Here is a 16,300-nt window from a genome sequence, read left to right as displayed (position 1 = left end):
TATCAAACAGTAGAACTCGTGGTCCTTTTATTTATGACGATCAATTAAGAAACTTCTTAAAGAATTTTCTCATTCCCTTTCTTCGAATAAATTTCATTAAGAATTTATTTAGCATATCTGAGAATACCAAAATATATCCCAATTCTTTGACAAAACTCGACCCCACTCTGGTGGTGGTCAAATCTTTGTGAAAAAAGTTTGATATTACTAAAAAATCATATTTACATTATCCAATATCTGCCTTCTTTCACAAGAACATCTTTTCATTATTTTATTTATATGTTTATATCAGAAATATGAATATTAGGAAAATTAAAATTGTTGCGAGTTAACATTAAAAAAGAAAAAAAAAAGAAAAAAATAATTAAAATAACAAATTATATTCGCTCAAAACCATCATAAATCATATACACTTGCAGGAGTTAACAAGCACAAAAACTGGTCTGCATGCAAAGGTGAACTGGTCAAAGGGAAGCTCTGAAGCATCGTGCGTGATGCTATGCGTTCACCGTGTACAATGAAAAGCAGGAATAGCAAACCCCATGAAAAGGGAGGTTTATGAAGTTCTTACCACTTACCACTAATGCAATGCTCTATAAACTTGTAATCAAATGATCGAGAAGAAAAGAAATATAACGATAACAAAATAATCAAAAGAAAATAAGAGTCGAGATTTAGCAATACGACGAAGAATCAGTTAATCGGGAGTGCGCAAAGTTGGTCGCGCACATTTGCAACGTGTTCCCCTTGAAAATTTAAAGTTAACTTTCGCTTTTCCAACGTCGATTAACCAGCCCCACTCAAGTTCTCAGGAATCGTTCTCCATTCCCCTATTTCGTTGGAGTCAAGGTAATGCCTGGCCGCAATAAACCTGCCTGCTGCTCGACGTATAGGACAAAACTTTATCCAACACGTAACGCGCATGTTTCAACGGCCACGTGGGAAAATCCACCCCCGCGAACGTGAGACCGTTATGCCAGCGGGTGTATAGCTCGTTTTGCCCAAAAAGCTTCGTTTCCTTCTTTCACGGGGGTTTCCATGAGTTTCCGACTACTCCAAGAAATCCGATTTCAAGGAGACAGTTTCTTTAGCAAAGAGATACATTCGACCCCTCTCCTAAGTGCCGTCTCGTTTTATTTTGCTATCTTGCCTTACTTATCCTATCCTTCTTATTCATTTCGTTATTTCTTTTTTGAAAATTTTATCTCATAGTCTCTGTCGTAAATTCTCGATCAGAGTCCCTTGAGAACGCAATTATCCAGGCTGGTGGGTTTAAATAATCAACAAATCGTCTGATATGTTATTCCTAATTTATATTTACATTTGTATAAATTATTATTGTTTAATGTAAAAATGTTATAATCACTTATTTAGTTTTTATTCATTTCGAACAATCCAATTATAAGATATTAGCAATTATGAGCAATTTTCAGAATACCATATGAATGATAATTTTCTTGGTTGAAACTCTCTTGACAGTACAGTCGTAGGGGAAAATTCAAATCCATTGAATACGTTGGTTAGGTGATTATTTTCCCTCGAGGATGGTAAAAGCTACCTTTCCCATGCACTCTTTATTTTCTTCTTTTTTTTTTCTTTTCTTTTGGAAAATCCACAGATAGTTTTAACGTGAAGGGATCGCGCCTGAGGGACAATTGTTTCCCGTTCGTTTCGATTAATGGTAAATCCATAGTAGAAGAAGCAGAGCACGCGTAAGCTCGGCTTGGATCTACCCTTCATTCTGGAAACAACCCTTGTGCGTTTTGAAAGCTCCATCTGTCGAGTTGAAGCTACAAATACCAACTGTTGCGAATTTCCTGACTGGATAAGTTTGTATCAATGGAAATGGTGAGTTTTACTCGGCCGGTAAAAGATTTCTCTACGAATGACAAAAATAAACTTTGACCCGTTGGTGTCTATCGTTTGAAAAGTTCAAGTATTCTTAGAAAAGTTTATTTTTAAATATGTTCCCTATTTCTAATAAGAGTTCGATCGATAATACTTACGTAATATTTTATAGAACAAATTCTGATCCTTTAGTAGATCAGTATTGGAAGATAGGAAGGGGGTGGGAGTGTGGGATATTGTGTTAGTACGTGTTAACAGGAAAACTTTGCCTTTAGGAATATGTTTGATCGTGTTACATTCGTATCTCGCTAATCCTGATCAACTGGAATAGAAACACTGGCATTGCGAATAACAGAAAATTGGATCTGCTATTTGGAAAATTTGTTGAACTGAAGTGAGACCAAGAGAATTATAGGTCCGATCAACCGCAATCAGTGTTACGTTCGAATTGCGTGCGATAGTAAGCGTTTACTCGAATAAGGCATACTCCAAATAATGTTTCAGAATAAACCAGGGGGAGAAGGGGTGAGGATTGTTATTCGAGTATTTCTCGAGAGGTAGGACTGACTCGATGGGGAATATGAGATATCGAGCACTGTGCACGCTCATGTACCAACGTGCAAGCGTAATCTGCAACCTCGAATCGAGGAGGGGTAATCTATAACGAGATGTACCAGGATTATAAGTTGTAAGCCTCGATTGCAAGCTTCATCCGACCAAAATCCCACTTACCTCGACTCGCTAAGGAATTAACCAGTGGTCTTAAACCATTATTAAAACGTAATTAATAACTTTTGATTATAGTTTTACACTTTATTTATTAAGATTATAAGAAAAGTAAAAAATTGTGTTGAAAATTGTTTGGAACAAAATATATCATTGTCATGTAACACGATATTAAAAAGTGAAGAATTTTAATTAGAGTACACAATTGATGATCCTAAAACACTGTAACTCGTAACTCGATCGTTAACCCCTCTTTAACATAATTAAACGATCACGTTGCTTTTTTTATACATCAGTAAACATATTTAACGGGAGTTAGGCGGGATTGATCATCCGTATTGACGAACGCAAATCATAATCACATAAGCTGGCCGTCGTAGCGTGACGAGCAGGATTCGATTACGTCGCGGTTATCCCTACCATGACGTACCCGTCAAAATATTGTATTTCGAAATAACTGGTGTGCGCATATCCAAGTCGTCATGCGCACTTATTCCACTTTCGTGCCTAGCATAAAAGCCAAGCTGGTGTTTCGCGGCGGTAGTCATAATAATATAATAGATAGATATTGTATAGTAAAACGACAGTAGGTTGCACTCTAAAAAGAGAGGGTTGAGATAGATCTCCCCTTTTTCAACTGCCATCCAAACTGACGAGAAAGCATTTTTATCCAAATGCTATTCATAACGATTCGCACGAAAACTTCGTATAACATTGGACGAATTTTGCAATACTAATAATAAATATTTAAATCATTTAAATAATCGAATTTTTCTCATTTTTTTTAAGCAGGAAATTTGTTCGAACCAACATTGAATCGTTAAAAAATATTCATGGTTTGTATTTATCTGACAATCAATTTTTCCTGTTTTACATTCTAATTGAAATCAATGCAATGAAGTTGTTAGAATGTTGTTTATCTATTTCCATGATTAATTAAACAGGGTTCGTGTTACGAATTTACGTATCGGCACGTGGAGGATCATCGCGGTCGATCATCAATATCAGTCGCGCGAACCCTCTGACCGAATGTAATTAGTTTTTAGCCCTGCAGCTAGCTATGATAGGGGGTAGAAAAAGAAGGACATGGCATTCTCTAGGCGTTGTCGTATCTCCCTACGATTGCCGATAGCTTGCTTCTCGCGCGCTATTTCATTCCGAAAGAGGGCTGTTCTCTCTAAGGGTAGTTTCAGTTTGCCCGCGGCACCCCTGGCAAGTGCATCTATTGTTGTCGAGTTCAAGAAACCGAAAATATGCTTATCGTTCGTGCAAATCGCATAACTGCGTCAACGTCATACTTATTACATTTTTCCGATTATGGTTTAACGTTTTTCTTAATTATTTATCATTTATTTTTATCGAATATTTCATTTTTGTAATATGCCTAATTTTATATACGCTTATAAATTTGATTATTATTGGAAACATATTTTTCATTTATTCTTTTCATTTAAATATTTCAATGAATATCCCTTTCAAGATTTTCAAGGGGCGTGTTCGTTTATGCGTGAACACGCGATTTATTTCAACGTTAATGCAAATAGCAAAGAGAAGACAATATTAGAAAGTGTCGTAAAATAAACGATTGCTATTTCAATTGGAATGACTTCTAGAAGAAGAACGTTTCACTTGGACTGGGATTCGCCGAGTCACGAAACTGGAACAGTGAAGAGACGACCAGCTTCTATCGGTGTGTCCTTATCTTGTAAAAATCATTTTGAAAATGTTGAATATTACGGTTATCATACCCCAGGGAATTCAAAATCAGTCAACGTTATCGATCACAATTGTAAATGTACGAAATTCGAAACAAATGGTAACGATGATCCCGTTGTTCAAAAGAACGATAAAATTGAAAAAAATAAAGATAAAGAAAGTAAAATCCACGAACGTCAAAGTACGATGATAAAAGGAAAGAAAAATGTCGATACAACTGCAAACCTTGTAAAAATAAATCCAAGAACAGGATTCGATTTAAAATTATCCACTGGGAAAACTATCGAGTCTTCGAGATCAAAGTATTCCAGTATCAGAAATATCTCAAGAACCAGTGGAATCTCGAAAAGGAGCTTAATCCCAAAATTGAAAATAGCAAGACCTTCTTCATCCGGATTTCGAGGATTGGTGAATTCCAGTTCGGACAGTTCGGGAATAGGATCACCATTGTCACCGTTGTCACCTCAAAAGGACTCCTCGATCGACATAAAAGAGATACCGAAAAATATCAAACCAAGTATAAGTAACAGTTCAGGTTTGGGGTCTCCTGATTCGTCCTTATCATTGGAAACTCAAACTTACGGGGAATTTGATTTGATACAACAGCAACAGCAATTGGAAAAGTATAAAGTATCTTGTAAGGAAAAGATACAACAAGTTAAGGTAAAAATAAAATACAATTTACATAATTTGTTAAATGTATACTAGTTAATATGACAATTTAATTTTAATTTAATTTTTGTTGTCAAATGTTGAACATATATCAATTTATATAAGTTTACAATTGATTACAAAAACAATGATAAATTAAACGCGATAATATTTCATAGTAAAAAATTAACAAAACTAGCATAACGCATAATATTGGAAAAATGTAAGAAATGTTTTGCATTCGAATGATTTTATGTACGAGTTCAAAGAAAAATGTGCATCTCATTTTGCAAAAAATGGGAAAAACACAATTCGCGACATATGTACTTACTTACTTAAGTTCTATGAGTCTCATACGCGTATTGCTCTAGGATCAATGAGTTTAGACGAGAGTAATAAATCTTGTGAGTCACGGTGATTTCTGGCCGACCACGGCCGACCCCATGAGCGTGCAACCACGCACGATGCAAAGGAATTACAAGCACCCTCTTTCTTGGTATAATCGCATGTCTACTACTACGTTACTATCGCAAACGTGAATGGAGTACAAGTAATACGCGAATATATTTTCGCATCTGGCTTGCTTCTTCATTCGTAAAAAAAAAATTACACATTTTCTATAATAATATTTCTAAGTTGAGAGACTACCATATTTTATTTCAACCTTAAGCTCCAAGTTTTAAGTTTTGGAAAATTGATTACATTGCGTTTTTTATATTTCTATTTAATTTTTACATGAGAAATTACTAGATATACTCATGTATACAAAAATATATGCTCTGGAACGATGTCGCGTGTTTGATACGAGTGAAATTTGCCTTTTGAATTTTTCAAAGCTCTTGTACAGTGTTACCCCGTTAGAAAGGAACATGAAACTCCCATGAGACTAGAGGGTCCTTTTACGGCCCAACGCCAACATATGATTGCAACGATACCATCCACTCGTCCTCTCGTCCTCCTTTATTAAGGGTATTCTCATCCTATGCGTTTGCAAAGGGCTTATTCTCACGGTCGCAATTTTTACCAGATTTTACTTTTCAAGGATTCATTAATTAAATGATAAAGATAACACAGGAATTTTGATAATTCAATTAACGATTTTACAAGTTTATGAGTCCCTTTTTTAACTTCATTTTTATTCTCATCCGTTGAAGTTCACACACACACACACTATATTAGAATGAACAAAAAAAAATTGTAGATATATTATAATTAATTTAATGTACTCAAAAATATACAGGCTAATAATGTCACATCAATAAAGAGAAATCGAAAGGTGTTTGAATTTTTGTAATTGATAGAAAGTTCATAGATTTTCATTGTTCATTGTAATAAAGTGTCAGAATGAAAACGTAGAAGAGAAAAAGAAAAAGAAAAAAAAGGAAAAGCTCGCGCGACAACGCTTGCGGAGGAGGGTCCTTTGTGTACGGGAGGGGTCCTTTACTTTCATGTGGAAAAAATGATTCGCAATAATCCTACAGGCAGTGACATGGCAATAACGTTCCCATAAGCCACCCTTCGCGACATAGGAGATTCAAAGTGGTTCTTCGACGATTTGTCCGATTCTGTTCCTTTGAATGTTCGTTGGAAAATGGCGTCCGGAAAGAAAAACAGATAGAGAATCTCTGAGAGGAAAAAGAACTAAGCCGCAGGATCGTCAGAGTACACATTATTATATTGAATTTGTGGAAACGGAAAAGTAAGTCCTGAATCGTAAGGTCATGGGTATACAAAATAAAGAATAACCTAACCTTGACTATCCCTCTCTCTTTTTATTTTTTCAATACAACTTTATTAATTATTAAAATAACCGCACTTTTTATGGAAACTTGTTCATCCTTGCTTTTTAATTTTTTTTTGTCGGTAGAAATCTTCCTACCAAAAGTCGCCATTTCTTCGATAAAAATCTGATTAAAATCTCATTGGTATCCACACCCTTCTCACGGACATGTGAACAATGTTCCACCAAAAAAAAGAAGGAAAATCCACCTAATTGAGTGACGCGCGTTTTTGTGCGTGTCCCAGGTGATGATGAATTTCCCCACCTCCTCCTTCCCCCAATTCTTTTTATTTTTACAATTTTTTTACCAGCTTTTCCTGCCTTAACTTTGCTCCCGCTTATTTAATATTTACTTTCATTATTTAATATTTCCCTTAATACTTAAATGTACACAGTTACGTTTGTTATGATTAAAATCACGAACACAAATAATTAATTCTGCGAATTAAAGAAAAAAATGTTTTCCTCCGATGTTATCCATCCTATTTATCCATGAAACAAATGGAATACAATTTAATTAAAAATCAAGTATAATTTAAATAACAAATTTGAATAAAATCTGACAAAAAAAGAATTTCCTATCGCGTGTTCTCGTTCTGTGTAGCTTGCAATGCGTGCTCTGATTGTTAGAATGGTTGCGTTGTACTGAGGGAAAAGGGAATGTGATCGCTGCTACCCTAAGCTACCACCTTCTTTCACCAACGTACATATAATCTACCCTTTCCTTTCATCCACATCATACTCCTCCTCCTCTTCTTCCTCCTCCTCCTACTGATGTTTCGTGTTGCTTCATAGGATAGGCTTCGGTTATTTAGCATGCATCCGAAATCTTCTGCTGTGACGAGCATTCCCTATAAATATGGAGATTTCGTTCGCACCAAGTCCCACTATGAGGGACTTTTTCAAGGGTGCTTTCCTTTCCCGTACGACTTTCATCAACGATGTCAACCGCATTAACTTATACACCATTGCGAGTGACGCGAATGGGTTTGATGATTTCGAGTTTACGGAAGGACTAAAAAATTCAAAAAGAATTCATTTAATTTACAAGATCAAAAACATTTTTATCCCTTTAATTTTAATCAATATTTTTCTTATAATGATTACATCAATAGATAGCAGATATTTTCTACTTTAAATGTTGTGTTTAACTTCCTCTTGACGTGTTATTAAAATAATAGACGGTTCACGTAATAATCTAAATATAAACGTTACAACGTTATTATTATTTTAATACTTGCTTTTTAAGGAGCGATAATTAAACGAATTTCGTAGATATTCATAGAAAAGCACTTTTCATCGTATAAACTTCTTTCAGCAGTGTTTCTTCCTTTCAGCAAGCGTCCGCTTGTCGTTTCAGTAGGGATCGAGCCGTTCGTCGATTCTTCCAGAGTGCTTTTATAATATTCACCCCTAATGTACATACATGAGGGCTTGATGATTTTCTCTCGCTCCAACACCGTACAACGTTTATGTGACGTGATGTGTGTGTCTGATATAAAAAGAATAATGACAAAAACCCCCAAAAATTTCATTTGTTTAGGGAAGAAAGTATAATCAATTTTCTCCTTAATTTTCATTCACAAAATTTAAATCGTTATGGTGAGAATACATAGAGTAGAATCAAATTATATTATAATATAAAATCCATAGAAAAATTTAAGTATACAATTTTGAAGAATATTTTGACAGAAAGTAAAACTCGGTTACAAAGGTGAACCATTTTCACGGATAATTTACTGTTGTAAATATTACATTCTGTCATTGGTAAACCACTATTATTGGCATCTTGGCTTTCATCCAAACAATTCATTCGGTTAGGCGTAAAGTAGACGATTCGTAAAAACGAGTCGACGCACTCGAAAGTGATTAGGCGAGCTAGTAAACTCGAGGACTCAAGTTTACGTGTAGTAGTAGTAGTAGGAAATGGGTGGTGGAAGAGGGAAGGTGAAGAGCAGGAACCAGGGAAATAATTGACCGGTTCTCGTCCCTTTTCATTTCACGCTCAGAGAGACTCCGACATACCTGGCTGCGCGTAGATACGTACTTACGTACGTTGTACGCGCGGCGTGATAGTGCGCGCGCGCACAACTCAGTCTCTTCATCCTGCGGCGGGTTCGACGCTTCCAAGCATCCTCCTCCTCCTCAGTTCTATCGAGGATCTTTGGAGAAGCGTCCACGCGTTTATCCTTTTGCCATTAACGTATCATCGATCAATTGTCATCGAGTAATTATCTCGTATCGATCTCGTATTACGTTCGATTTTTTTATTTAATTTTTTTTTAGGTATTTTTTTTCGAAAAAGGTCCTCCACAAGGACTTTAACTTTCTTTGATCCTATTGCGACGATTTAATCTAGGAAAACAAAAAATGTGGCTAGAATGTCCGGCCTGTCCGAAATCAAGTTACCCGTGCTATACACGAAAGGCAGCAGTGGCAGCAGTAGCAGCAGTGGCAGTAATAGAGGTGGTAACAACAATAACAACAACAACAACAATATCAATGGTGCGAAACCTAAGAACAATAAGTCAAGTGCCAAGAAGATGACCGCATCAAAATCCATCGTTCAATCGGTAGACGGATGTACGGGAAATGGATCTTTGGAAAGTGTCCAAGTAGAATCATCATTTTCAAGTCCTGTAAGATCTCGTAACGTTTACTATTCTCCTAGAAGGGTTACCAATCAGAATTTAGATACTACAACGATTAAAAAGTCACCCAGGAGGTGTGTACAATTAGACGATCGACAGTATTCGCAAAATAGTTCGAATCGTTCGCCAAGAAGACGAGAATTATCCTTCTCCGAAGATTTTGATCAAGACGAGATGGGTTTGACTTTTGATTTTTATTCAAGAAACGCGGAAAACAACGAACCATGTTTGTCATTTCTCAAATTCGAATCTCTTTACACTATGGAGAAACAAATGTTGATGCAACCACAGCATTGTATTCCTCGTTTGGAAGGAAAAAATGTTTTTCTTGGTAGCAGGCGAGGCTTATACACCGAATTACCGGATTTGGATCCGTTGATCCAACAGCGACAGTATCACCAGCAACAAATTGGTCCGATTGGCCCAACCAACAAACTGGCCTCTCAATTCCCAGTGGAAGGCTTCAGTTACGCACCGGGTTGGGCTCTTAATGCTGATCATTTTTATCAATGGCAACATCGAGGAAAAACAACTCAGCAGGTAGTAGAAAAAGTAGAGCGTAACTTTTATAACAATTTTATCCAAAACTACTCTAGCAACAAATTATTATTATCATCGTTAAATTTTTATTATATAATAATAACTACACAATCTATTAAAACAATATAAGTACTTATCTTAAACGATCTCTACCATATTTTATTAATCACAACTATTTACACAATTCATAAGAACTAAAATAATAAAAATGTTTGTAAAAATAAAAGATGGAACTTTTAGTACGTATGCAAATACGTAAATACCAATCGTTTCCATACTCGTTAGGATCTTTTATACGATCGAAAAACTGATCACGAGTCGTATAGAAAATCAATCATTTATTCGTTAAATGAAAATGAGGTGCTGTCAGTGGCACACGTTTTAGGCAGAGGTACTACTCTCGCTTGTCGCTCGATCGAAGTTCGATGTTACGCTGGCACTCTCGCACGTTCTAGTTGGCTCTCGATCACGTTGCTGTTGCAAACCGCGTTTCGAATTAATTGAAAACCGGAAGCAATTTCGACAAAGCCTTTCGTTTCCAAATGGTACCTTCGATATGCGTTTAACACCACGTTTCTCTCTTCCATACCCTTCTCTCTCTCTCTCTCTCTTTCTCTCTGTTATTCACTTTTTGTTTATTTTCTCGGTTATTTTCATCTCACTGTTACTTTCACCGTTACTCTTTACATTTAGGTATCTCATTCCGTTTTTCGTTTTAGGTATCAACGCAGCTCGCTCGATATTCTCTCTCGCTGTTTTCTCTCCTTCCCTCCTTCCCGCCTGTTTCTCTCACTTTAGCCCCCGAGGCAAAATCCTACGAGAGAAGCGATTTTCACATTGGTCCCCCTTTCGTTACCCCACCTTCTCCTCCTCATATCCCCCCTCATATCCTCCCATTTTCCTCTGCCCCCCGTTCACGTCGCGATTCCCCTATCCTACTAATTTTGAAAATCGTGCGGCCGGTGTGCGGTAGAACGCTATCGAATTTCACTGCATTTCGTTTCTCCCGCGAGCGATTTACCCAAAACTTTATTTACCTTGCTTTGAAACACGCCATCATAATATGATACAGCACCCACGCGCGCGATATTCTACGTTTAATTCGAATTTACCGGTATCTTCCTTAAACTTATTGCATTCATTTTTTGGTTCTTTATTTTTTGGTTCTACTGTTTCGTCTAGGAACTTATCTCTTCGCCCGTACATCGATACGTTTACTTTGAGAAAAGAACTTTCGAGGATTCTCGTCTCGTGTCGGAAGGTTAGAACCTTAGTGGAGACTATCAAATATGCTGCCCTTAGGGTGCGAAGGTACTTTGATCAATCTCAAGAAAGCGTAGCTACTCCTCTTGCTTCGGTTGCTTCTCTTACTTGATGTTTACTTTAAGGGATCCAACCGACCTACCAGCATCTTTCGAAAGGAGCCACACAAAGTCGTCGTGATCGTGCCCTTTTTTTCTCGCTTATACATATTGTAGAGGAATTATTCCTAGCTTTGGATGCTCCCTCCATTCTCTTTCCCATTCTCTTTCTATCTCTCTCGTTCACTCTGTCGATTAATCGAAAACGGTTGAATGATTTTCGATTTTTTTTTACTCTCTCATCTTCTTTTTCCCTAAACTCATGACTATCTCCTACCAACAGAGTAACCTTTTTCATTACATATTTTTCAATACATTCATCACACATTATTTTTTATCGTATTTATAATTCAATCCTAATTAGAAAATTTTTATTTAGGATGCCATAAAGTAGTACTTAAAGATTAAACTGGTTATTTATTATTTGATCGGGATAAGTTTCTAATTTTTGTCGTTTGATTTTTGTCGTTTGATTTTTGTAATTTTGTCATGTAAATAAACACAATTTGTTTTAATAATCAATCAAAATAATACTTATTAATTAAATAAATTATTTATACAATTGGAAGAGAGATACCTTGGAAATATAATAATTTCAAAAATTATATATATTATATTATTAATTAAATTAATAATATAATAATTATTATATTAAATATATAATATATATTGATATATAATATTAATATTATATATTAATATAATAATGGAAATAAATATTATTTAATATTATATACCTATTAATATTATACAATATAAATATATAATATTATTATATTAATAATATTATAAAATAATAATTATTTCATATAAGACAAATTATATAAAATTATATTACCAAACGATTTTGTTTAAGTATCGAAGAATTTCACGCGGAAATTTCCGTATACATGTGAAATTGTAGATATCGATTCTCGCGTTTGATACTCCTTTGGGTAATATGGGTTTTCCACAAACGTGGTTGCTTGCACACACGATTCCGTGTCCAAAGGAGCGTGAGTCATCGGGATGAGAGTCGACGATTTGATTAAAGATCTATTTTCTTGGTAAGATAGTTCGTACGATGGGCCAAAGATATTTACTTTGCCTTGGGGTAGGCTCATCCCCAGCAAAATTCGGGGAAGGTTTCCAAGTAAGCGAGAGTACGTACGCGACCTAAATCATTTAGCTTGCAATTGCCAATTCGCAGCCCCAACTAAATCAGCCCTTCGTTCCGTTACTCTCTATCCATTTCCTGTCTTTTCTTCTTTTTCTTTTCGTTGCTACGTGCGTCCTTCCTTTTATGATTTATTTTATATATATATATATATATTATTTTTTCATTAGTTTAAACAAAAATTGTGATTTCTTTGAAGATATTTCATTTACGACGTTATTCGTGAAAAATGAGAAAAAAGGCACGCGTTTTAACTTGAGACACATTGAAACAATGGAAGATTGCTCCTTTCTAAAAAGCACGGAGTAACTCCCCTTTCGTTTACGTCTTTTCGTTGCTTTCCCGTTAAAAACAGGAGGGACGTATCTAAAGATGGGAAGAGAGAAAGAAACAGCAGGAAAAAATCCTTTTTTTCATTTTAGTCATCCGTGCCAGGAACACTCGGAATTCAACGTGCTTTCTTAGCACAACGAACCCCAAGAAACGCCAAGGCTCGTTAGGGCTTTTTCGAACGAGTTAGTAACCCCCTCTTCACCCTCGTAGTATCTATCTAGTTTTATCTGAAATTCAGCCCAACCTTCTTTATACGCGTATCGAAAGAATTATCATTATTATCGGATGCACGTAAAATGAATACGTGGTATTTATTTGAATATGATCGAGACATGATCGAGCACGATCGGATTAGCGTGGGCCAGTTAGTTTTTGCATAGAAAAGGAGCCTACACTACAAAATAACATACACGATAAACAGGTAGGATTCTGATATACAATGGTAGGGTTGGGCTCTCGGTTGCCGTTCGTGTCATCGCCATCCAGGACAACTCGTGGGTATTACTTGTTGTTAGTATATTTAGCTTGCGTGCATCGTACGTCGTGCGACACGCGTAGGTGTTAGTACCCAGGTCATTCATAAAACATGCTCCACGTGGCGTTACTTTCTGTCCCGTTAAAAGAATATGAAGAAAAAAGCAACATCTTCTTCTTATTATTTTATTTTTTATTTTGTTTTTCTTGCAAGGTTACTTTGTTAACCCCATAGACGATTCCGTAAGATTCTTGATTCCTATCGCATTTTGGTTACGTCAGAATTACACTTAAAAGTACTTCACTCAGGAAACAACTTGAAAAGTAATTTCGTGTGACACTAGGTGATCGTAGCCATGACAACGGTTATGCTTCCTCGAACTTCTCCAGAGGACGAGAACACGCGAGAGACTTCTATACCGAACGAACGCTCTCTTGCAGGACACGTACGCTTCCGTTTCATCCCGTTTCGTTCCTGAGGGAGGACCGTCCTTCATCCTCCGTTCCGTACTTGGGGGACGGTAACTCGGTTACGACTGTTCTCAACTTTTACCCTAAAACCAGTCATGCACTTCGATTCGAGATCGAGCATTTTTACAATGCTTCATTTAAATCTATAAATTTTAATGTTTCTTCGAAATCATTATTTTTTATTTAAAATTACAATTTCAAAAATATCTATATAAATATTATACGATCAAATTTTTTATTCAAACATACGTACCGATTAGAACAAATAATATGGTCGAGTAATGTCATCGTTACATGTCTAAAGATAAGATAAATTTATTTCTTTTCTTTATTATTTCAGTTATACTCGACAATTTATTTTCATTATCAACAATAACCGTAGGGACATATGAATTTTATCTCATCGCTTTCCGAGATTTACTTTTCTTTGGAGAAAAGGTTTGTTTGCGGAACATTTTTTCCTTTTCTTTTTTTTTTCTTCTTTCGCCCCCCTTAGTTCCTTTATCCGACCCTATTCTCCTTATCTTTTCTTTGCTCCTCTTTGGCTTCATCCCTTTCCCTTTTCACCCATCTTCCCACTTGCCGTCTAAATACGTGACTCTTCTGCTTCTCTTCCTTGTTGGATCCTTCTTCCTCGTAACAGCACCTCACCCGTTTCAGGAACGTCACGATAGCACGAACAAGACAAACCAAATTTCATCTCCCTGTTCTCTCGGTACGTTCATCGAGTAGCCCCTTTTCGCATTAGATCGACAAAAGGCCGCTGGTTCATCCCTTGCAGCAGCAGCAGCAGCCCTTTTGATGGGCAAACGCGTCGGCCCCGCAAAATTGTCGTTACGAAGGAAAAGCCCACTTCCCCCGCTCCACCCTTAAATTTCACACGAATCGCCACGACAGGTCAAAGCCGAAATCCATCGCACTGTGCTGGGCATACGTGAGTCCGACAAACGAATCCTACCCGCTGAGAATTCTATACACGTATACGTATACATAACGTTTAGATGTGTGTGTATTTTAAAAAGGACGGATCATCGAAACCCCTCAACTGTAACGTCAGAACGAGCTTCGCATGACAATGCTTTGTTGTTAATCCTAACCCCCCTACCCCGTTTCAGTTATCAATGAATATTTTCCTTTCCCTTGCTACAATAGCAAGTAATTCAGTGTACCTGATGAACATATTTACTCGTCATTTGCTTTCAACGTTATAAACACTCTCTCGATATTGAAAATACAAATCAACTTTGTAAAAAGAAAAAATAAATACAACGAGTCCTAAATTGAATGAAATCGATCGATCCTTTGCCCGTTGATTCGTTTTGTCCGTTCGGGTTCACGTTCTTGCTAATAAATTTACGAGCAATTTCGATTGAACCTAATGACGCAATGTTAGCCAGTAATTCGACCCACCGTTTTCTCGAGGTATAGAAATTGAATTCTTACGTTTTAGTGGCATGTCTTTTATTGTCATTATAACAACGAACATTGTTTATTTTGTTTTTACCTTAATTAGGGTTATCCAACCTGCAATGGACAATGGAAATTTCCTACGATTGTTATATCAATTTATGAATAATAATTGTGTTTTGTATTTGTATAACGATTGATTAGATTTCAATTTAATTTTAATATTCGTCTTTTCTTGAAGTAACATCATTCATTCGTTCGTATCTTCTTACCTTGCATCCGTTCACACACACACACACACACACACACATCTATATAATCTTGCCGCTCATTCATCTCTCGTTCTCCTTATATGCATTCTCAGAATTCATTTTCGTTCATTTATTCATGGCTTATATCACGCATATTGCTTTATCTATTCCTTGTATATCATTCGTCAGTTTATTCATCTATTTCACACGCTTTTATAATTATTATTATAAATATTTAATATTCGGAGAATGGTAGAAATTTGATTTTATTTTAGTTAACATTTTTACTATATTATATTATTTATTTTTCGCATATACAATTTAAGAAAATTCCTTTTTACTCAATGTACGAGCTCAAGACTTCAACGAAAAAGGTTGGACACCGTTGTTGACCTACATCCTATTCGCCGAGCCGTTATTTACCGTCATATTCGAGAAAACAGACATTTCATATCGCCTTCTTGAAAATTGAACCAATATCTCGCCGTATTTATTATACCGTTTATATAGGAAAAGTAATCGAATTGTCCTTGCGATCCTTTTTTTTTGCTTTCCTCTTATATCTCTTTTGAGTTTCATCCGGTGTCCTTGAACGAATGAGTAATATTTCATCGTAATACTTTGTATTTTTATATTGCATCACAAGTTCTAGTTTTGCTTACGTAACAAAATATATATATATATACATATTCTACGAGACTCTATGTATATATATATAAATATATTATTATTATTATTTTTTAATTTTATATTCGAAACGTTAAGCTTTCTATATTTTGTTTAAGGATTATTTGAAGATTATGTTTTGCTTCCATTCGTACACGTTTATTCAAATTATAATTAATATTCAATTTTACATACATATATATATTTGGTAACTAACACATTGATCAAATTTCGAAGAATTTATTTGAGATAATCTCGATAGAATTTTC

The 16,300-nt window shown here is 35.8% G+C and overlaps 1 protein-coding gene across 3 annotated transcripts in view; it reads left to right on the top strand.

Moving 5' to 3' along the window:
- Window positions 1–16,300, top strand: part of sick (sickie) — a 97,951-nt gene that overhangs the window by 14,298 nt on the left and 67,353 nt on the right. The window contains exon 1 of one of the 3 annotated variants that reach the window (XM_089171127.1): window positions 9,020–9,912. The exons of 1 other annotated variant lie outside the window; for it this stretch is intronic. In XM_089171127.1, the coding sequence (XP_089027253.1) occupies window positions 9,103–9,912 (810 nt within the window). In that variant the 5' untranslated portion in view covers window positions 9,020–9,102. Of the gene's footprint in view, window positions 1–9,019; window positions 9,913–16,300 lie in introns of those variants that run through there. One more of the 3 variants, XM_089171128.1, reaches the window with a different exon arrangement.

The sequence above is a fragment of the Polistes dominula genome, unplaced genomic scaffold (genome assembly GCF_049000335.1).
Source record: "Polistes dominula isolate Pdom_NZ unplaced genomic scaffold, Pdom_raw_medaka contig_31, whole genome shotgun sequence".
Taxonomy (NCBI): domain Eukaryota; kingdom Metazoa; phylum Arthropoda; class Insecta; order Hymenoptera; family Vespidae; genus Polistes; species Polistes dominula.
This window is presented reverse-complemented; position numbering and strand designations above follow the sequence as displayed.